Source organism: Musca vetustissima, unplaced genomic scaffold (assembly GCF_032173495.1).
Source record: "Musca vetustissima isolate MV318-11 ecotype Yass unplaced genomic scaffold, APGP_CSIRO_Mvet_v1 utg44684, whole genome shotgun sequence".
NCBI lineage: Eukaryota > Metazoa > Arthropoda > Insecta > Diptera > Muscidae > Musca > Musca vetustissima.
The window spans coordinates 114,594-137,525 of record NW_026873228.1 but is presented as its reverse complement, the minus strand read 5'-3'; the positions used below and the strand labels follow the sequence as shown (position 1 = coordinate 137,525).

The 22,932-nt window shown below is 34.2% G+C and overlaps 1 protein-coding gene across 1 annotated transcript; it reads right to left on the bottom strand.

Annotated features, from left to right (window-relative positions):
* Positions 1–840: 840 nt before the first annotated feature.
* Positions 841–18,218, bottom strand: LOC133323411 (uncharacterized). The gene is made up of 3 exons (XM_061532342.1): positions 18,108–18,218; positions 894–1,865; positions 841–861 (listed from the first exon to the last, which is right to left on the bottom strand). The coding sequence occupies exons 1-3, from the start codon at positions 18,216–18,218 to the stop codon at positions 841–843; spliced, it is 1,104 nt and encodes a 367-aa protein (XP_061388326.1).
* Positions 18,219–22,932: the final 4,714 nt, after the last annotated feature.

Below are 22,932 nucleotides of genomic sequence, written 5' to 3'. Positions count from 1 at the left end.
GCCTTGTATAGGCCTTGAAAAAATATTCCTTTAAAAAATCCACGCCTTGTATAGGCCTTGAAAAAATATTCTTTAAAAAATCCACGCCTTGTATAGGCCTTGAAAAAATATTCCTTTAAAAAATCCACGCCTTGTATAGGCCTTGAAAAAATATTCCTTTAAAAAATCCACGCCTTGTATAGGCCTTGAAAAAATATTCCTTTAAAAAATCCACGCCTTGTATAGGCCTTGAAAAAATATTCCTTTAAAAAATCCACGCCTTGTATAGGCCTTGAAAAAATATTCCTTTAAAAAATCCACGCCTTGTATAGGCCTTGAAAAAATATTCCTTTAAAAAATCCACGCCTTGTATAGGCCTTGAAAAAATATTCTTTAAAATATCCACGCCTTGTATAGGCCTTGAAAAAATATTCTTTAAAAAATCCACGCCTTGTATAGGCCTTGAAAAAATATTCCTTTAAAAAATCCACGCCTTGTATAGGCCTTGAAAAAATATTCCTTTAAAAAATCCACGCCTTGTATATGCCTTGAAAAATATTCCTTTAAAAAAATCCACGCCTTGAATAGGCCTTGAAAAAATAGTCCTTTAAAAAAATCCACGCCTTGAATAGGCCATGAAAAAATATTCCTTTAAAAAATCCACGCCTTGAATAGGCCTTGAAAAAATATTCCTTTAAAAAATCAACGCCTTGAAAAAAATCTTCCTTTAAAAAAATCCACGTCTTGAATAGGCCTTGAAAAAATATTCCTTTAAAAAAATCGACGCCTTGAATAGGCCTTGAAAAAATATTCCTTTAAAAAATGGCAAACATTTTTTTCACTTACCTTATATAAACAATTTCATTGTTGTTGTTGGTCTGCCTTTGCCAACCAGGTGCCAGATTTGGTTTTACATCCAATTGATGACTGCTATCCTTGGCGGATTTTGTTAATCCATAGCTGAACGACGAATCTTTCGAAGTTTTATTTGGCAAATCAGCTACATTCTTGCTGTTGTTATTGTTGCTGTGGTCATTAGTTTTGCTCGGCGTATCGGCAGGAGCGGAATTTGGAAGTTGCCTGGTATTATTATCACTGGCAGCAACCGAATTTAATTGCACATTACTGAAATTGGAAGATGTAGTCAGAGTCGTTGGAGGCAACATTGTTTTTGTTGGTGCAACAATTTTTGGTAAACTTTGTTGTTGCAGCTGCAACTGTTGCTGTTGGGTTTTGTGATTAACAACAATTGTCGGTTGTTTTCGCGTATTTTGTAGCTGCTGATATTGTTGACTCCATGTGATTGTGTTGCTAACACTAATGGTGTTGCTGACCGCTGACGAAGAGTTGTTGCTGCTGCCACTGCTGTTGTTGCTACTAGTCGTGATAAATCGATTTGGTTGGCTATGCAACTGTGGCGGTGGTGTCATAAAATTTTGACAAGGCATCATGTTGCTGGCAAATTGATTGTGCAACATTTGCTGTTGTTGTTGCTGTTGTACAATTTGATAGGTTTGCTGCTGTTGCGGCTGCTGCAACTGTGTTGTTGGTTGCATACCAAACGTTTGATTGAGTTGTTGCTGCTGGCTTTGCTGTTGCAGAAAGTTGGCATGTTGTTGCTGCTGTTTCATGGCATATTGTTGCATCAGATGTTGCTGCTGTTGCAAATTGTGTATTTGTGGCTGTGACTGGATTTGTACATTTCTAGTTAGGCCAGTACCAAGACCACCACCGCCATTTGGCAACGTTGTATTCGTTTTGTGTTGCACTACATCTGTAGACGTCTGCTGCTGTTGTTGTTGCTGCTGCGATTGAAGACCAGCGCTTGTGGCAGCCATTTTGAAAAATACGATTAATAATTCCAGCAACAGCTTAGCTGTTGTGTCCTGAAAGAAGAAAATTTGAATGTTGAAAAAAAATTGAAACTTTCAGAAAGAAAAATTATTTTTTTGTAAAAAAAAATATTTTGAATGAAAATTTTGGGCAAATTTCAAAAACCGGCAAGTAGAATTTTTTTAAAGGTTTTTTTTTTTAATTTAAAGGAATATTTTTAAAGGACATGTGGACCTACAAGGCGTGGACTCTTTAAAGAAATATTGTTAAAGGACATGTGGAGCTAAAAGGCGTGGATTTTTTAAGGGAATATTTTTAAAGGACATGTGGAGCTGAAAGGCATGAATTTTTATGGGAATATTTTTAAAGGACATGTGGAGCTGAAAGGCGTGAATTTTTAAGGGAATATTTTTAGGCGTGGAGAAAGTGCAGACCTAAAAGGCGTAAATTTTTAAGGGAATATTATTAAAGGATATGTGGAGGAGCTAAAGTAGTGGATTTTTTAGAGTTTTTTAAGGATATGAGGACCTAAAAGGCGTGGATTTTTAAAGGACATGTAGGTCGACATGGCGCGGTTTTTAAGGATTATTTTTAAGGACAAGTGGAATTAAAAGTCGCGGATTTATTAAATGTCATGTGGACCTAAAAGGCGTGGTTTATTAAGGAATATTTAAACCAGTAAGGAAAGTAAAAAAGACGGACGGGGCCGACTTTATGATACCCTTCATCACTTTGCATATTGTACATGATCATATGTACAATATGATTTAGATAGAATAGACATAGCATCTTTGGAGAACCATTGAAATGGAATCGGGCGAAATTAACTGCGTGAAGTTATAGATATATTAATACAACAACTACACAAACCAATCTTAAATTAATGAAAACATTTTATGTCAATTATCGAGCAAAATATGTATAAGATCTACATATACATGGACGTATTTGAGCAACCGTATATAGGAGCTATATCTAAATCTAAACCGATTCCAACAAAACTTCGCAATACATTTTGAGTCAAAATTTTTGACCTAATTCAGAACTCTGTGCAAAATTTTGTCTCAATCGGGCCTATATTGGGAGTTTGGTGCACCATTTACCTAAAATCGGACGAAACTATATATGGGAGTTATTTCTAAATCTGAACCGATTTTCTCCAATTACAATATTCGTATTTGGACCAAATAAATTAGCTGTATTAAATTTCATCCAAATCGGATCATAAATGCGACCTGTACTTTGTTCACAAAAATACGTGGACGCACAGAAGGACATGCTTAAATCGATTCAGAAAGTGATTCTAAGCATATACTCAAAAGGAACCATGGATCTATCTCGATTATTTTTGCCTGTTACAAACATATGCACAAAAACATAATACCCTGTATCACAGAGTGGTGAAGGGTATAAAGACATGTGGAGCTAAAGGTGTGGATTTTTAGATGACTTTGATAAACGTGGCGGAGTATTTGGCAAAAAGACTTGAATAAGCGTGAATTTTTAAAAGGCCTCGAATAAAAGGAGGAGACGACTTAAATAAGGACATTGAGAAGGTTGGGTTTTTTAAGGACTTGGATAAACGTGGATTTTTAAAGGTCATGGAAAAGCGTGAATATTTTAAGGACTTGGATTATTTAAAGGATTTGGATGAGCGTATATTTTTATAGGACTTGTATAAGCGTGGATTTTTTAAGGACTTTGATTTTTTATAGGGCGTGTATAAGAGTGGGTACTTTGAAGGACTTGGATAATATTGGATTTTTCATAGGACTTGGATAAGAGTGTTTTTAAATTATTTGGATGCCAGTGGATTTAAAAGGATTGGATAAAAGTTTTTTAAGAAGCGATAATATTATAATAAGAGCTTCTTACTTGAGGACCTGATAACTTTTTATGGAATATTTGTTGGTATTTCTAAATAGTATTGACTAACAAAAAATTAATTTAAAAAATATTATGCAAACTTTAGCTTTATTCAATAATTAATGATAGCAATAACTATTTTGCATTTTAAAAATTATGAAAATGGAAATAATCCAAAATGTTCCCAAATTAAAATATTTTGACATTTCAAACTAAATCGACCCCTCCTCTTTTATTAACAGTCCATTAATAAACAATGATGTTGAACAAAATGGCAATGAAATATGAAATCAAAAAAGGGCATGGAGGAGTTAACCAGAAATTCCCAAATGTATTTAAGTCAATTAACAACAGCTTCTGGATCGGCTATTTAGCATAGCGAAATTCCTATTTTTTATGAGTAATATTTTTTTATGAAATATACTAGGAATTTCAAAAGAAATGCCGATGATGACAATGATGAGTCACTCATCAGCTAAACATAAAATAAAGCGCCCGTTAAAAAAAAAAAAAAATATTAAATTCTACAAGAAGCAATGAAAAGACAAATGGATTGCTTGGCTTGTTAACTCTATTAGCGTTAATTCCAGATTCAATCCCTAAAACACGCACACACATCATATGTTTTTATGTGGCACAGAATTATGTCAGAACATATTTGTGTTTGTTGTTGTTTTTTTTTTTTTGTTGTGAGAAAAATAAAGCTGTTTAAATACAGTCATTTTGGGGGTTAATGATGGACATACTATTTTATTTGTGGAACATGTTCACAATTATGTTAGTTCAAATTTCAGTCATTTATCAAAAATTGCTTCTGGATACCGTTTTAAAGTCTAAAGAGAACTCACTTATGTGATCCCATTTTGTATAAGGACTTATTTTAATCGTCGGTCGTCGTATCTTTTAGGCACACAATGTCGCACATGAATATAGTGCATGGTACAATCGAATTGTGAAGTCAGAACTAATTCCTGAAATAAGTGTAGTAATGCCGTAATATCGGGAAACTAAAACAAATGCCCGTTAAAACTGGATGCATTCACAGAGCATGCGAGGATGTCTATGTTAACACATTAACCTCAATTCATTCAGTTAATTCAGTTGAAAAACGTGCCTAATCATCAAACACTATGAATTTGTGACAGAAAAATATTTGAGTGGTATGTTTCAGCCCATATATAAATTTGTACTCGCCCCTTTCAACCCGGGAAGAATGGGTTATCTTACCGATTAGCCATGTCCGTCTGTCTGTTTATGTTTGTATATTTTTGCAAATTTTCCAACAGATTTCGGTAGAATTCGGTATATAAAGGTTTCAATCTCAAATAAATCTTTACCCTAACAAAAACTGTCAATATTAGCGCATGTTTTGGGCAGTATCCATTTTTTGCTATTTTTGGCAGCTTATTCGACGACTAAGCGCACCTGTTTATTTTTCATTGGATTTTTACTTATCCTACAAAATTTCGGATTTCTTTTTTAATCGAGTTTTTATTTCAAGTTCTCAATAGGTGGAAAATTTATTACGAAAATTTCTAAATATCAGTCGATCCTTGGATCTAATTTTTAAATTACGGATGAGATTAACAAACTAAAAAAATGGAGAAGTACTAATTAAAGTGGACGAATCTTATCTTCGGATTCAACGAATTTTGTAAAAAAAAAAAACGTACACTCCGTTCGCATTATAAGTTTTTACAATATTGTTTGGCTGAAAATATTAGGTTGTTTAAAGTGGGAATGAAAACGGATAATCCGTCCAAACCTCAAGTTCTCCTAAAACATTTTAATCGGTGAACGACGTGAAGAGCCCTTCCCGACATTGGCTGCTATAGCCAATGTCAGGAAAGATTAAATTAAAAAACCAAAAACCAGAATTATGAAAAAAAAAACTGCAAAATCAGGGTAAAAAAGTTGATCAGTAGTCGACTGGTAACGTGTTATCGGGTCCGCATAATCCAAGTTTAACGGTTTTCAATCCGAGGATAAGCATTATTGGTGATGAAAACTAATTCAAAGGCCTAATGTGAAGCACGGTTGGCTTTAACTTGTAGGTCTTGGACCGATGCAAAAAATTGACAATATAATAATGAAAGAAGTCTATTGAGATCACTGTAGAGTCATATCAACCGGTATTGGTAGATAAAAACGCCTATCCTGTAGGAGAAGTAATTATGAGCAGGACGGTGATTAATACACACGTCCAAAATCGTAAAAGAATATCTTGGGGAGCAAAATTGTAAAATAATACGATGGCCAGCGGGAAGTCTCGACCTCAATCCGAAGGATAATTTGGGGCCAATCGTAAAGAGACAGGTGGGACAGAACCAATCAGTCCCTATTAATTGAGTCTAACTTTGGCAGCGAATCTGATGTGATTGGAAGAATAATCTAAGAGTTACATTTTTAACTTTAGGTGGTTTTGTTAAGTACAAAATACGTTATAAAATAAAACCAACATTTTTGAATTAGCTTGTTAACTTTTAGTTTTATGAAGTAAAAGTTGTCTATGGTACAAACATGTACTCATTTCTGCTCGCCACTGTATGTCCCATGATCGTTTGAGGATGAATGCTTTATAATTGTCCAAAAGTGATTCAAACACCTCATCAGTCACCGGATTTGAGGCCTGTAACTTGTCCTGAACTTATTTTATAGAAAAATATTGGAAGTCATAACAGATCTCATCATAATTTATTGTTTCATGGACCTCAAATGGTACTTCTGCTCAGTTCAGTATTGGTCTACTCTTTCCAAAATTCCAAAACATGACCCTTAACATAGCGCCACAAAAAAAATAGTCTAAGGCGTTAAACCGCACGATCAGGAGGCCAATGGATCGGTCAAAAACGTCGAATTAAACCTTCACCGAACTCATTGAAGCACCGAACGTTGAATCCATTGTTACTCATGCTGTGTGGCATGTGGCACCGTCTTGTTGGAGCCTCATGTCATACAAAGCAAGCCCTTGCACTTTGGGAGAAAAAAGTTGGACAACGCTCAGCACGGAGCGCTCACTATTCACAGTTACGTAACGATTCGTCCTGCCTAATAACTCCAAAATCAACATTTCTGCTTATATTCATAACCATTAAGCCATAAAGCGGAAGAATAATCGGTTAAATTATAAACCAAAGTTTGGCAGTGAAACAAAACCAGAAACGCTGTTTAAATCAGTGTTACCAATTAGATAATTTAAAAATCACACTTTATATCGCCGTAGAAAAGTTATGAGTCCTTTTCGTAATTTTTAGGGTCCTAGTTCAATTTTCCTACGTTAGGCTATGTAGTTTGGTAATTCGTTTCAATAGTGAGATCTTCCCAAATCATGTTGGAAAACCTAATTTACTACAAGTTTTGATTTCATGTTCCATGTGCAAAAATAGTCCTCTTCTAAATGCAACAGAAATTTTCAAATTAAATTTCATACAATTATAGATTACATTACAGCATGCCTTTAAAATTGCCCACATTACACAGCTGATTCATTACATTCCCTTTGCAAATACGCATCCATTTCATTTTCAAACATACAACATTAACACTTCGCCCCATATATGTCAAAAGTTGAAAAGTGTGAATGAAATTCATGAGTTTTTTGGTATGGCTTTTGTTTTGAGTGCAGCCAAAGTACATCAACAAATCAATTTTAAAACAAACAAACCAAACACAACACTGCACTACACAACGTGAAAAAATGCCTACAGCAGTCGTCGTTCTCGACTAAAAAGCATTGTCAGCCTGTCAGTCGGTATTTATTTGGTCAGCGAGTGAGTGGTGCATCAGAGAAGGGGGAATGCATACAAGAAAAATATGCAGTTGTTATTTTTGGATATGCAGCGCAGAGTGAATGATGGTATGGGAGAGAGTTCGAGTGAGAGTCCCAAAAACTGATTAAAAAACAGCAACAAAACTTGAAACCTGAAAATGAGAAAATTTTTTTCCTATTGGCAGCACAGCACAACAACACTTGACACACATCATCAAATGTTTGAAGAATTCATTCCAATTAGAAATTGAAGATTTTTTAATTTGAAAATTACCTCAATTAGATTTATAATCATCATTTATTAATTACGTAATCTTTGCTTAATTTGTTTTGTTTGCTTTTCTGTTGCTTTCAATGTTGTTTGGTTTGATATACAAACCATTCATTTACAGAATATACCAACAAACGAATAAAAAATCAATGAATTGTCGTGTGTCGTATGTTTTCTAGAGTACACTGCTGTTTTTGGGGGGCTCCCAAATTAAATGAGAGAGCATAAGAGATATAACAACAACAGAGAGCCAGAGAGTGTGTATTTTGTTTTGGGGAGACCGGTATTAATGGAGCAATGTTATGAAAAGAACACAAACACTGGACTGTTGCTGTTAAAGATGAAGTCGAATTCAGAGAGTCATGTAAGCTCTCTCTCAGAGCAATCAAAACATGAATTGTTGTGAAAGGGGGGTTTCTTCTTGTTGTTTTCATAAGTACTGTCTGTTTGTTTGTTGGTAGGTAGAGGTATTCTGTTAAGGCTATTGGTATTCCATTTTTTCGTTTCGTTTCGGTTTGTTATTATTTTTGTTTTGTTTGGCATGTATGGGTATTCTGCTAATGCGCTCACACATGTTAGTATATTAAAAGGGGAGGGCGTAGAGTGGGGGGGCGACAAGTGCACTGAGAACATATTTTAAAGAGCGACAAGAGAGAGATGATTTTCATGTTTGATACATTCTATAAACGAAAGTAGGTGAATGGAGCAATTATCATAAAAATACACAAAATACCATATTTTCCTCCTCAAAGTGAACAAACAACGATGTCGACGACGACGCTAAGAATGAATGTACCTACCGTGTGTAGTAATTTCAACAAATTAACACCATGTAACAAAATTGAAATGAATGTTGGTTCAGTTTAGTTTAGAAGATAGTAGAAGGAGAAATTCGTAAATAGTTTGTAGACAACAATGTTATTAGTATTTGAAAGTAAGACATAATTAAAACGGACTCTCGCAGGCATAATTGTTTGAATAAGTTATGGCTGGTAATAAATAAAAAAATATTGGAATGAAATAAAATTACAACACGGATTTTTTAATATTTATACTTTATTTGCAAATATAAACAATTTTAAAAATTAATGAAATAATCACAAAAAAATCAGTAAAAATTTAAGAAATTGAACACGAGTGAGATTTTTAATTTTATTAAAATTACATATCGTCATCATAAATGCAAACGGACGTAACTATAATTTTACTAAATTTACAGGAGATGCAAAAAACGTTATAAAATCTATAAAAATTGAGCATGTCTGGAAATTTTTTCACAGTTTAATCGAACTATAAGCCGAATTTATTTTAAAATATAATTTTTTTGCTGTTTAAAGATTTTATGTCAGTTACGTCCTTCTGATTTCACATTTTCTGAAACAAAAGGACGTATCTACAACACAATTGTAGTACAACAAAGTGACTAATAATTATCCGATTGATATTAAATTTTTTACAGCGCACCAAACTGAGTCCGGAGTGACGTGTGTTAAGTTTTGTTGAAATCGGTCCAGATTTAGACATAGCTCCACACATATTTTCGTCCGATTTTGTGTAAATGGTGCATTAAAGCCCCAATGCACCGATAGCAATATAACTTTTTTTACAGGAGTGTACTACTATTGTAGGTACGTTCTAAAATTTGGGTGCAGATATCATTTTGTAATGCAAATAAACATGAAATTTTCGAATTAAAACATTGAAATCTTTTAAATTGTGTTAGCATAGCTAAATTCCGATACGGTTGGGTCTATCTATACTAATAAATTAGTAAAGTGATTGACTGACTGACTTAACGATTCATCAACGCCCAGATGAAACGGTTGTTATCTTTGGACCAAGGTGAGTGCTACTCTTGCTCCAAAGGTAACAGGTAAGGCTGGGATTTTAAAAATTCGTAACAAACCGGTACGAAAAGTACTTAATGCGGTACCCTCTGTATTTGGCGAACCGATAGAGCTTGATCTCTTAAATTTTAAATGAAAGCGAGTAGTCATGTATACCCTCTGTATTTGGCGAACCGATAGAGCTTGATCTCTTAAATTTTAAATGAAAGCGAGTAGTACTATATGGTACTATATTTGGTACAATTTTGTAATTGGAGGTACAAATGAAGCTGGAATCCTCAAATTTCAAATTAACATTACCACTCCGGCGGTAGGATTGGAATATGTACTAAATGTAGATTGTGGTGGAATCTCGAAATTTGACGTTAGGATCACGGTTGTGGTGTAGGATTTGGCTTTGTAGAAAGTTTTGGAAAATCGTACTAATGTGCACTAAATTTGGATTTGGTTGAATCGATAGAGCTGGAACCCTGACAGTTGGAAATAAGTTTACCGTTGGAGTATAAGATTGGGGTAGGGATGTAGTTTTGCAAATGCATATTTATGGGTACTAAATTGTACTAAATTTGGTACAATTTGAATTTTGGGTGAATTGAGCTGGGATCCTGAAATTTGGAGTTAGGATCATTGTTGGAGTGTAGAATTGGGATATGTAGAAATTTGTGGAAATTCGTACTAATGTGTACTAAATGGTAACAAAATTTGAAACGATAGAGCTGGCATCCTGACATGTGAAGTTATGATCACTGTTGGGGTTTTGGAGTGGGGTATGTAGGAAGTCTTGGAAATGTCTACCAATCTGTACTAAATGGCTCTACATTTGGTACAATTTGGATTAAGCTTGAATCCTAAAATTGGGTTATACGATTTCCATTGGATTGAATGATGTAGGTAGTAATGGAAATTTGTACTTCTGTACACTAAATAGTACTAAATTTGATACAAATTGGATTTATGAGAACAGATAGAACTGGAGTCCTGAAATTTGGAATTAAGATTGGATGTGGGAAGATTTGGAAATGCATAATTCAATTTTATATTACCAACTGGTACTAAATTTGAGTGAACCTATATTTGAAATCTGGATCCTGATCAATGTGCTATGTAAAATTTCTTGAGGGAATTTATAAATCATACAAATCTGGTAATTGGGACACTAAAAAATGCATTTTATACCCTTCCCGGTCCTGGAAAAATTCTGCATCATTAACTAACAAAACACAATTTTGTATTTATACCGGGACCTATCTCACTCAATAATCATTCATATACCTACTTGATACTGAGCATACAAAATCTCGATGTAAAGGATCTCTGGTTGCAACCAAGTTTCCACGAATCAACAATTTTGAAATCACAGCCAAAAGATTTTAAGTAAATATTTTTAAGTTTAGACCTCGAACATTTTGGTAAAATAAAGGAATTGAACTTATTAGACGCAGAATATAAATTTGTACTATTTTCAAGAATTTCAGGAATGTTTGGAACTAATAGTGGTTTGGAGCATTATCAACTATTGGAGGTATTTAATTGCCGAATTTTCTTTAGAACTCGAATCGATTGATAAATAGTTACCTGCATAAATATCTATCTATATAAATATCTCAACTGGTATTACAAGGACTTAAAATATTATTTTTTTTTTTTTTTTTTTTGTAATAAAGTACAATTTTACCAACCTTTTCTATGTATTGCGATGAATTAAATTCCACAAACAATCGTTTACATTTTTGTTAATTTTTGTGATGGGTAATTTTTTATATAATATGTTTTGTAACACACACTTTTAATATTTTTTAATTTAAATTTTTTAAGCACATTTTTTCATTTTTGTATAATTCAGAATTTGTTATGATTTTTCAACTTAATTTTTTTTAATATATTTTTTCGATGCATGCACTTTTTGCGAAATATTATTTTTTTATTAACACACCAACTACTTTCTCTTTTTTTTTTAATTATTTATTTGCGTAATGATATTTTTATAATATTATTTACAGCTGAATATTTTGTACACGCATTTTATTTTGAAATAGAGACACATTAAGTATTTATTTTTTTTAATAAACAATTTATTTTTTTTTTTAATAAACAATTTATTTTTTTTTAATAAACAATTTATTTCTTCTCTTTGTATTTTTAATTTGCAACTCTTCAAATTTTAACACTTTGCCAATTTGCATTCAACTTGAATTTTTCTATTCCATTTGCTGTGTGGCCTTTATTATTTATTTATATCGATTTGTTTTGGTTTTATATTTTTCCCATGCAAACACTTTCTGCTGCTTTACTCAATTTCGTTATTATTTTTAGTGTATTTATTTTATTATCCATCTACACCTGTTAAGAGAGCCAGAGGAGGGAGGGAGTGCACGAAATTCATTCGTTTATCGATTTTAATATTCAATCGCACAATAACAATTATTCGATTCTATATTTGTTTGCTTCTTCATTAAAATAAAATGAACGCCAGTCACACAACACTCATCTAAATTTATAGTTTGTGCTACTCAATTGTTTTGTGTAGACTCCTCTGTAAATTGTCTGTATGAATGACGTACATACACGACGTACAATAATAGCAACAATGTTTAACTGTCATCCTCTCCATCCACCGTTCAATGAAGAAAAAAATGCCAGCAGCTGTTTTTATTTTGCGATTTGTTGATATTTTTGTTGTTGTTATTATTATTTGCAACACTTTACTCTGGCCCCAAAATCGTATAATGCTCTTCTTCTCGTCTTCTCATACGGTACACAATATTATTTATGCTCTCATACTACACTCTGTTTGGTATGTGCTCTCAAGTGGGAGCTCTCTCTCAGACACACAGTTTCCCCACAATTCAGTTATACGAATGAAACAAAATAACAACAACAATATTCGAAATACAAAATCTACGAAACACGACAGAACACGTTACACTGTGTGACACTTGTAAAATTTGTTTTGAATGATTAGTGTGTAGTAGTTGTTGTTGTTTTTCTCTGCCGCCGCTGCTGCTGCTGCCGTTAGTTGATGTGAACGTTCTATCGAAAGAGTGATTTAATGGGGGGTTCTCTTGGAGGTTGACAACGTTCACTATTGACGTTGGCTGACGCCGCTCAGTTGCCGTAGATGACGTTGATGTTTGTTGTTGTTGTTATTATTATTATTGTTGTTTGAGGTCGTTAACGATGTGTTTTTTTGAAAAATGACCTCAATACGCACTTAAATAAACACACGATTTTTTTGTTAGCTTTTGCTTGATTCTGCTTCTTTTTCTATTTATGATTTCAATATTTTCTCATTTTATGTAAATTATTATCAAATCAAAATTTTTGATTTTTAGGCCCATTTCGTATTTTTTATTGAATTATTAATTTTCATACAAGCGAACTGGCATGTACACGAACACACACCCGTACACACAATATTAGTAGAACACACGACACCTCTTCATTGAAAATTAATTAGATTTTCGCACTTTTACACACAACAAAAAAACGAGGCCACAGAGTGTCACCACAACGAAAAAAACACGAATGCTCCACTCGCAATAAATTTTTGATGGCACACACGGCGAACGCGACCGCTATAGATATCCAAACATTTGACACGAAATATTTTTCTCACATAATTTCGCAATAGATAAAATTTGCTACATTTTTCTTTTATTTATTTATTCTGGCATAATTTTTGATTCTACTTTTCTCATTCCTTTGCTTGACACTTGTATTTATGCACAAAACCAATTTTTTCTTTGCATTCACCTGCTTCTTTTTTTTTCGTGGGCATGCAGCATGCAACAACAATTTAAAATCGAGGAGTGGTGGTGATAATATAATAAATTTTCATTGATTTTTCTATTCCCCGTTTAATATAATTTCTTTTCTTTCTTTTTTAATATTTTTTTGTATATTCCACAATGAACTATTTTTCTCCGGTAAGATAAAATATATTCTTCTTTTCAATATTTATTTATTTAATTTTTCATCTTCTTCCATTCAATTACAATAAAAAGAACAACAAGTTAAAAGCACAACACATGCACGCACTTCACACAACACCACACCGCACACTTTTCTTTCGGCTGCAGCAAAACGTTGCTTGTTTGGTACACATATGTAGATTATGGATGGATTGGATATCGAAACCGAACCGAACGACCGTCCGCTTTTAGTTAACGCACGAACCGCATGCCAACAAACTCACTGCGAGAATGACTAAAGTGTTAAGAGAGCATGGCCACAAGTGGATAACAGCGGCAACAAGGCAATAATGCTGTTCAATTTTAATAGAACTCCCCAACTCTGTACACGACGACCTTAACATGTAATGTTAATTCAGTGAGATACGTAGCTTAACAGACTGGGTGAAATGGTGGGGCTGTTAAAATCTAAGTTAACAGGTTAGCTTCAATGAGAACATAACACACGACTGTTTGGTTGTTAACATTCTAATTGGAATGTTATGTTATTATCATAGGGTATTATGTCAATAATACAAAATTTAAAAGGAAGTATAAAAACCACATTTTTAAAGGCAGTTCATAGGATAAATAACGAACTATTCGATAAAACTTTAAATAACATAAGTTTAAAATATTTATTGTACACAATTAATGTGACAATAAGTAAAACATTTTCGTAAATGACGGGCTTACTTATTTACTTAGCTGGCTTGTGACCAGCGTTCGAAAATAAACATTATGGTACCGTTCCATAGTGTTCTGTACCGTACCAAGGTGGATAGGTACACTAAAATAACGTACTGTACCGGTACACAAACACTAAAAATATTTTTAGCGTTACTGTTCCGGAGCACAACGAAAATCTTAGCGTACCAACTGCGGTACACTAAAAAATCGTAGTGTACCGACAGCGGTACACTAAAAATCGTAGTGTACCGGCAGTGGTACACTAAAAATTCGTAGTGTACCGACTGCGGTACATTAAAAATCGTTGTGTTCCACTGGACGGAACACTAAAATTTTTAGTGTACCACTGGTCGAACACTAAAAATCGTAGTGTTCCACTGGTCGGAACAATACAAATCGTAGCGTTCCACTTACTTGAACTGTACTGGTACTGTACCATACACGTCTGTTTTGTTTTTTGAGGTAAAATGGGATCAAATAATAAAAATGAATATAACTTTATTTGCAATTACAAAATGTAGGTATTTTGGCCAGTTTTTGTGACAAAATTATACAGCTTTGGATAAAATTTTCATTAATTTACAGAACGAACATGATTTTTCCCATAAAATTAGGAGATCTCCTTGTAAAATGTTAGTATGAAATTTTTTTTAAAAAAATTATACCTGCATCTACGATTAATACTTTTAGGAAATTTTGTCAAAAATATTCAAAATTTGGTGATTGGCACACAATCAACATAATTATTACCTGCTTATTCATGAAAAGAAGTGTACAAGTTACGCGGATATGAAAAAAGTAGTTTTATGATTTTGGGATAAATATTACAAGACCACTTACAGGTACCATATAAAAACCGAATTTCATATTTCCGATCAGCGCAATCGATTATAACCCAAAATGCAATTCAATGGAATTTTCAGTTATGAGTTGGCCGTCACTAGTCGCCCTTTTTTAGTTACAAAATATTTATTATGTTAAACTGATGTTAATATAATATTACTATTTTTTAAATAATATTACTATTTAAAAAAAAAAATATTGTATTTATTAAATTATTGAAAAGCAATAAAAATATAAATTTTATGCATACAAAAATAAAAGATGAATACATAATTTTGTTTTCCGACAAATGGAACACTATAATTTTAAGTGTTCCGCCAAGTGGATCACTACGATTTTTAGTGTTCCGCCAAATGGAACACTACGATTTTTAGTGTTCCGACCGCGGTACGCTACAATTTTTTAGTGTTCCGACCGCGGTACACTACGATTTTTTAGTGTTCCGACCGCGGTACACTACGATTTTTAGTGCTCCGACCGCGGTACACTACGATTTTTAGTGCTCCGACAGCGGTACACTACGAATTTCGTTGTGCTCCGGAACAGTAACACTAAAATATTTTTTAATGTTTGTGTACCGGAACACTAACGCTAAAATTTTTTTAGTGTTTGTGTTCCTGGTACGGTACACTACGATAGTGTACCGTTTTTTTGCGAACACTGCTTGTGACAGAACATTTGTTCCAAAAGCCGAGGTTAAAAAAGACGTCCATGTGCGTCGGTCTTGCGTGCAGCTCTTCCAATTTAAAAAACCATTAGGCCTTTTCTGTAACTTTTAACAACATTCGATTCGATTCTTTTGTTATTGTTGTAAAATAAACAATATCGAATTTTATTAAAAAATTACAGAATAGGCCTATATGATTCGAGATGTTGTCTTACACTTGATACTTCCATCTATGATTGCCCTCTTATGTGTGAACCATCAGTTGGCTCGCTTTTATGTGCCAATACCTAGCCAACGTAGTCGCTGCAGCTCGATACGTCTGACAATGCCGATGTCCAGCTCATGGTTCATTCGACGACGATATTCACCGTCAACGCAGATCGGTCTATATATCTTTCGGAGAATTTTTCTCTCAAACACTCCAAGAGCTACCTCATTTGCTTGCGTAAGTACCCATGCTTCAGATCCATAGTATTCATAGTATTAACGTTTTGTAGAGTGTGAGTTTGGTCTGGCGGGAGGTGTCCTTGTTTCTAAACGGCTTACCGTGGTATATAAAATCTTTAACTATCTCGAAGCTGTAGTTCTCAAGTATGATCTTTTCCAGCAGGATGTTAAAAATATCACACGACAAACTGGCACTTTGTCTGATTCCTCGTTCGGTATTGAAGGGCTCCGAGACATCCTTTTCGACATTAACTGCTGACCCTGGCTTTAAATACCTTTAAACGGATAGGGCTATATATGCCCTACCTTTAAACGGATAGGGCTATATATGCGGCATTGTAGTCCACGAATAGTTGAAATTTGTCGTTAAGTTTTTCGTGCGTCTTTATCAGGAATTGGCGTAGAGTGAAAATTTGGTCCATGGTGGATTTGCCAGGTCTGAAGCTGCATTGGTATGATCCAATAATGTCATTGACCATTGGCTTCAGTCGTTCACTCGGCACGCTGAATAGTACTTTATATTTGATGAGAAGGAGACCTATTGCTCTATTGTTGGTACATGTAGTTTTGTCCAATTTTTTGTGCAAGGCATACATTCCTTTACTAATCAGCTTGTGCATGCTCCTGACCAGCATCAGACCACCAGTCTTGAATATTTCGTCTGGTAACCTATCGGTACCTCCTGCTTTATTATTCTTCAGCCAATATATTGCTATTCTGACCTCATCTTGGCTAGGTGATATACACTGTATATCGTCATCTCTTATTGGTTCTGGGGTATTTTCTTCACCGCTACTATTTTACATCCTAAGCTTTTCAAAATGTTCCTTCCAGATCCTCAGGCTATAAGGGCCGACCTTCTGCACCTGGTCATCAATCCGTACCCAATACAAATTGAGGCAACTGCAACATCCTCAACGTAATTGTGCCGAAACTACTCTGGTTTGTCTGGGCAGTTGACGTTCTTCAGCTGCGTTGGGTTGGGGAGTGAGCTCCGAGGACGGCATTAACCTTGTATTCGTGAAACTAAGTTTTTAAACAATTGTTTTTTCTTTTCAGTTGAAAGTCTGATATGAAAATGGATCTCTCTACACTATCACACTCACAATACATAAAAAATTATCAAAATCTACTATAACAAGTAAAAAAGTGTCAGTCGGTGTTGCCGACAGATATATACCCTCAGTCTATGATTTGCGGAGGTCTTCGGAATTACACACAGGTTTTATTATTCGTTATATTTAAGGTATATGTTTTTATAACAGAGGTTCGGATTTAATGTTCATCAAATGGGTTATTCATCAATTCGTTTTTATACACTTTGTGGGGGAGGTATCAGAAGGCGTGGACCAATATTCCCCATCTTTAAACGTGAACTAAGTTTGGATGAAATATTGCGATGTGCAAAGTTTAGATGAAATTGATTACTCCCTTCGAAAGTTATCGTGCGCTCCTGTCGCCCAGACAGGCTGAAGGACGGACATTTGTAAAGCGGCTCCAAATTGTTTGAGAAAGATTTGGTAAATAGAAACATGTCGATGAGGCACATTTTCGCCGTATCAAAGTGTATATACCCTGAGGGTGAGGGTACGATAAAAGGCCGTTTTATGCATTTACGCTCAAGAGACAGAACGATTTTTATACCACAGACTTATGCCTAAGGAGGCGGCTACCTCAAAAACGTGCCTCATCGAAATATTGATTATAGATTCAATGTTTCTTTGGGTTAATAGTTTCCATCCGAAAAATAAATTATAATATCATATGTAACTTTTCAACAAGAGAGCTTTATTGTTTTGGTATATAGAAAATCACAAATAACAAAATTATTACTGATTTCCGGAAAAAATATTCTTCCCCATTAACGTCCCTATGAAATAAATAAATTCGATACATTTAATTAAATTGTAATACGAAAAAGGAATATACATTTTGCATCACTTACCAAAACACCACCAAGAAGATTATTAAGAATAGCCAATTCGGGTTTAGCTTCGGCAGAGCTGATGGCCAAAAGCATTGCAGCGGCAATAACGAATACCTTGGAGAATTTCATTGTTGTTGTTATAGATTTGAGAAGACAAGTCTTGAACTAATGACATTTTTGAATTTTCAAACACCTTATATAGTCGAACGTGTCTTTTGTTTTCTAAATAATAATTGTTTAAAATAATATAAAAGACCAATGAACAACATATGTTTCGAAACGAAAACAAAAGACATTTTAAATCGTTCCTCAAGTGCAAGGCATGTTTGCCTGTCTTCAGTTCAAGGTTATTCAATTTTGGTTTATTTTTAGGCATACTTTTAATATAGTTTTAATAATAGATTTGTATTTACTTATCAAAGAATCAGGAATATTCTAAAATTGAAGAAAGTGAATTATGTTCAAAATACTAAAAATTTTATTATTCGTATAGGAAAAAGCCAGGATAAGTTTTAGGGTATCATTGATGAGGAAATCTTAGGAAATTAACTCTTTGAATTCGTTTTGTCCATATAGCCCCTGGCTGTCCATGAACTTTATATATCGATCCAGTCAATTGAGTTTCCGATTTCAGTTTCTAACAAAAGTTGAAGCAATAGCTCCAATATATATTTTTTTTATTGAATTGGAGGTATGTACGCTTACACGTTAAATTCTGTATTGTTGATTTTGCGGTCATTTGTATCCGATACTTTTGGATCGAACGACACTTTAGAGCCTTAAAGTTTTTTATTTTTATTGAAGAAGAGATGCCTTCGTATTTTTCGCCAAAATGTTATAAAAGCCTGTAAGTCAGTTCCTTCTGTAAAATCCACCACAAACGCACAAGCACATATCGCACATTTGTTGCAAGACCGGCATAAATAAAAAATTATGATTTTTGAGTTGATGATGCAGAATTGTTTCCTATGTCAAATTTCATATAAAATTCAGATTAATGTCTCTTTCAAACACTTATTGATAAGCTGTTTCTTGTAAGGTGTGAATAAATTGAAAATTTAAAACGCGTTTATGCAAAATCGATTTTTTTATATAGGCTGCTTTTGCAGCATATGAATGTTGTCTATAATATTTGTAGTCTCATCCTGATGGCTATTAAAGGTATAAATATTTACACTACGTGGCTTATCGAAATATATTTTTAAGGCGTCAATCCGTTCCAGATTATTTGTAGTCGATTTAATAATATATGTCCGTCTCTCTGACCATCTGGCTGGTTAATGCGCACGATAACTCTCGTAACCGACTCCAGCCAAACATTGTACATCGTAATATTTCCTTCAAACTAATATTAGGTTCGAAGATGGGATATATCGAATCACTCTTTTTGGTACCTACTCCACGCAATGATCAAAATTTTGCTGCAAATTATTTTTCAATTCCATAAATCTTGTTCCATTAGACAACCCTGTGCTTCACCTTACGTGACTTGCTTCGGAGAGAGTTCCTACTGAGGGATGACAAAAGTTCTTATGATCATGTGTATTCAGAGCCAGGTCGAACGTTAATCTGCTTATACTATCAACAGAATCTGCATAAGGACAAATGAATGGGTAGGGTAGTAAAGTGTGGTCTCTGAGTCCTGCCATCAACTTTAATCAACCTGAAAGCCATTTCGATACAATTTTTGTATTGCGGTTTGTACTGTGCTTCAAATTGAGCTTAAGTTGTTTTTTTCAAATTTGACCATTTTTGCTGATTTTATTTTTCGATTCATACAAAAACGCTATGTAATGCCAATGATCGCGGTTCATACCCCTTGGGGTGAGTTACAGTTGTTTTTAAGAGGTTTTTTAAATATTAGGTTGGGGAAAAAATCCTTTATTTTTTTTTTTTTTTTTGTAAATGGTTTAAAGGTTTATGATCATTTTTTTAGCTCCTGTGCGATGTTACGACTACTCAACTTCGATCATTTCTCCGATTTTATCGACATTTTCGAAGACCGGCCTACCTGTGTGAGGTGCATCTTTAACATCAAACATTCCTGAACGGAATCTACGAAATCGAAATTTCACATAATTGGCTGTTACAGTATGGGAACCATAAACACCATTCACAATTTTAGCCGCTTGGCTTGCTTTTTCGGCTTTGTCAAAGAAAAACTGTAAATTGTACCGAATTTTCTTTTAATGCCAAATGTCACCCTTCCAACGAGCATAAATCTGAAATTGTTTGATCGATACTTTACGAGAAATCTATCAATACATACATCTGCCGAAAAAATAATGGATTTATTTTTCCCCAACCTAATATTTGTATATCCCTACAGATGAAATGTACCAGAAACCCCCCTGATTTTCTAACAACCAACTTCGACATTAAGGTCCAGGTATAAGGATAACAAAAAGGCTAGGAATAACAGGAGATGATCTTACACATCGGAAAATAACAACACTAATTAAGCAAGGATCACCATCACACTGTACAAAATCCAAGCAGGTTTTGTTTATAAACAACGATAGATGGCAGCCTCATTACCTAGGGCAGGCTGCAGCAGACCAATTGTCTACTTGGGTGGAAATCAAGTAATGAAACGATATACGAAACTGAAACAAGGGACTAACATGTGTCAATCATGAACATCACCACATGAGGATAAGACATAAAAGGAATGGCAGTATGGAGGAAAATTTCAACAATAACAAAATTTAACGAGGCGTTGTTTCTAGACTGCGATAGATGGCATCTTCATAATCGAGGACTGGCTACAATAGATCAACGTCTACTTGGCTGGAAGAAAAACAATGAAATGTTTAACTAAATAACACAAGGTGTTAATCGAGTAAGATGCTTTGAGAACGCCCTATCTTTCCACCAAGTGAAGTCAATGAGAATTACTTCCAGCTCATTAATAAGATCAGGCGCGATGCACTTGTCGGTCTACCATGGCATTTTTAACATACCTTTGAAACCACGAAATGGATGACCCGAAATGGATGTAATAGCTAATGATCGCGGCTCAAAACCCCTTGGGAATAATTACAGTTATTTAGAAGGGGGTTTTTAAATATTTGTATCTCCCTAATTTTATCTCCCTTCAGATTCAATATACCAGAAACCCCCCTGATTTTCTAACAACCAACCTTGGCGTCAACATCCACCCACGAGGATAACAAATAAGCTAGGAAAGACAGGAGATGACGCCACGCAGCGGAAACGATCAACACTAATTAAGCAAGGATCACCATCACTGTACAAAATCTAAAGAGGTTTTGTTTATAAACAACGATAGATGGCAGCCTCATTACCTACGGCAAGCTACAGCAGACAAATTGTCTGCTTGGGTGGAATAAATTCAATGAAATGTTCTACGAAACTAAAACAAGGGACTAACCTGACTCAAAAGCATGGACATCACCACATGTGGAAACCACAAAGAAAATGGCAGGAGATTTCAATTCAGAGAGGAAAATTATAACAATAACAAAATTTAAGGAGGCGTTTTTTCTAGACTACGATATATGGCGTTCTCATAACCGAGGACACAAGGGGTTAATTGAGTAAGATGCTTGAAGGAAGCAATATGTTTACACCAAGTGGATTCAATGAGAATTACTTCCAGTTCATTCATAAGACCAGAAGCAATACACTTTTCAGACTACCTTAGCATTTTTTCCACACACTTTTGAAACCACGAAATGGATAATCCTTTAGTTTATGTAAGACTTCACAATGTTTGAAGATGATGTCAGTCAGTTCCCACCGCTTCTGGTACCTCCTCCCCTACAAAGTGTCAACAATTTTATATTTTAAAAATTTCGTATAAAGCGAAGGGAATATTTAATTTTTGCAGACCTACATCTAGTCTGAAAATGGTGTCAATCGGGGTACGTCTACTGGTACTTCCCCAAAAACACCCAAAATGTTGAAATGTTGTAAATTTCATATAAAACTAATAGATTATCTCAGTTGACACATTAAACGCCCTTCGTAATATTTCTACCAAAGTCCCTTCAATTTTGAATATAGGAGAAATGCACAACAAGTATCCTGACCTTTCATTCATGGCTTTCCTTTATAACAATAATATCGTTGTTAGTATTTTGAATTTAGGCCGTGAACATAATTCACTTTCCCCAATTTTTGAATATTTCTGATTATTTGATAAGTAAATAAAAATCTTTTTAATAAAAATTGATTTGGTTTAAACCACAAAATTTAACCTAAATTTAATGCCCTTGAACTGAAGACATACATGCCCTGCAATTGAAGCTTATATGAAAAGGTCTTTTGTTGTCGGTTTAGAAAATATGCAGTTCATTGTCTTCATTCTATATTATTTATATATAATTTTTATTATTATTTTTAGAAAACAAAAGACTCGTTTGACTATATAAGGGGCTTCAATGTGCACAACTGTCATTAGTTCCAGTCTTGTCTTCTCAAATCTATAACAACAACAATGAAATTTACCAAGGTATTCGTTATTGCCGCTGCAATGCTTTTGGCCATTAGCTCTGCCGAAGCTAAACCCGAACCAGAGCCCAAGCCAGAACCATTGCCTGAGCCTATTTTGGATGTACTAGGCAATCTTCTTGGCGGTGTTTTGGTAAGTAACACAATTAATATATATTTGGAATAACAATCTAATTAAAATTATATTTGTTTTATCTACTTTTCAGGGTCGTTAATGGGAAAGGAAATTTTTCCAGAAAACATTAATTTTTTTGTGATTTGTCTATAAACAAAAACAATAAAGATGTCTTGAAATGTTAAATAGCTATTTGTGATTTAATTTTCGAATGGGGATAATAAGGAACTAAAGTGCCACATCGTTTGAAAA

Coding starts and splice junctions, on each gene's coding strand:
- LOC133323411 (XM_061532342.1), bottom strand. CDS start 18,218: ATGAAATTCTCCAAGGTATTCGTTATTGCCGCTGCAATGCTTTTGGCC. Junction 1,866..18,107: donor ATCTTCTTGGTGGTGTTTTG/GTAAGTGATGCA, acceptor TTCTTCTTTCAG/GACACAACAGCTAAGCTGTT. Junction 862..893: donor ATAGCAGTCATCAATTGGAT/GTAAAACCAAAT, acceptor TGGTTGGCAAAG/GCAGACCAACAACAACAATG.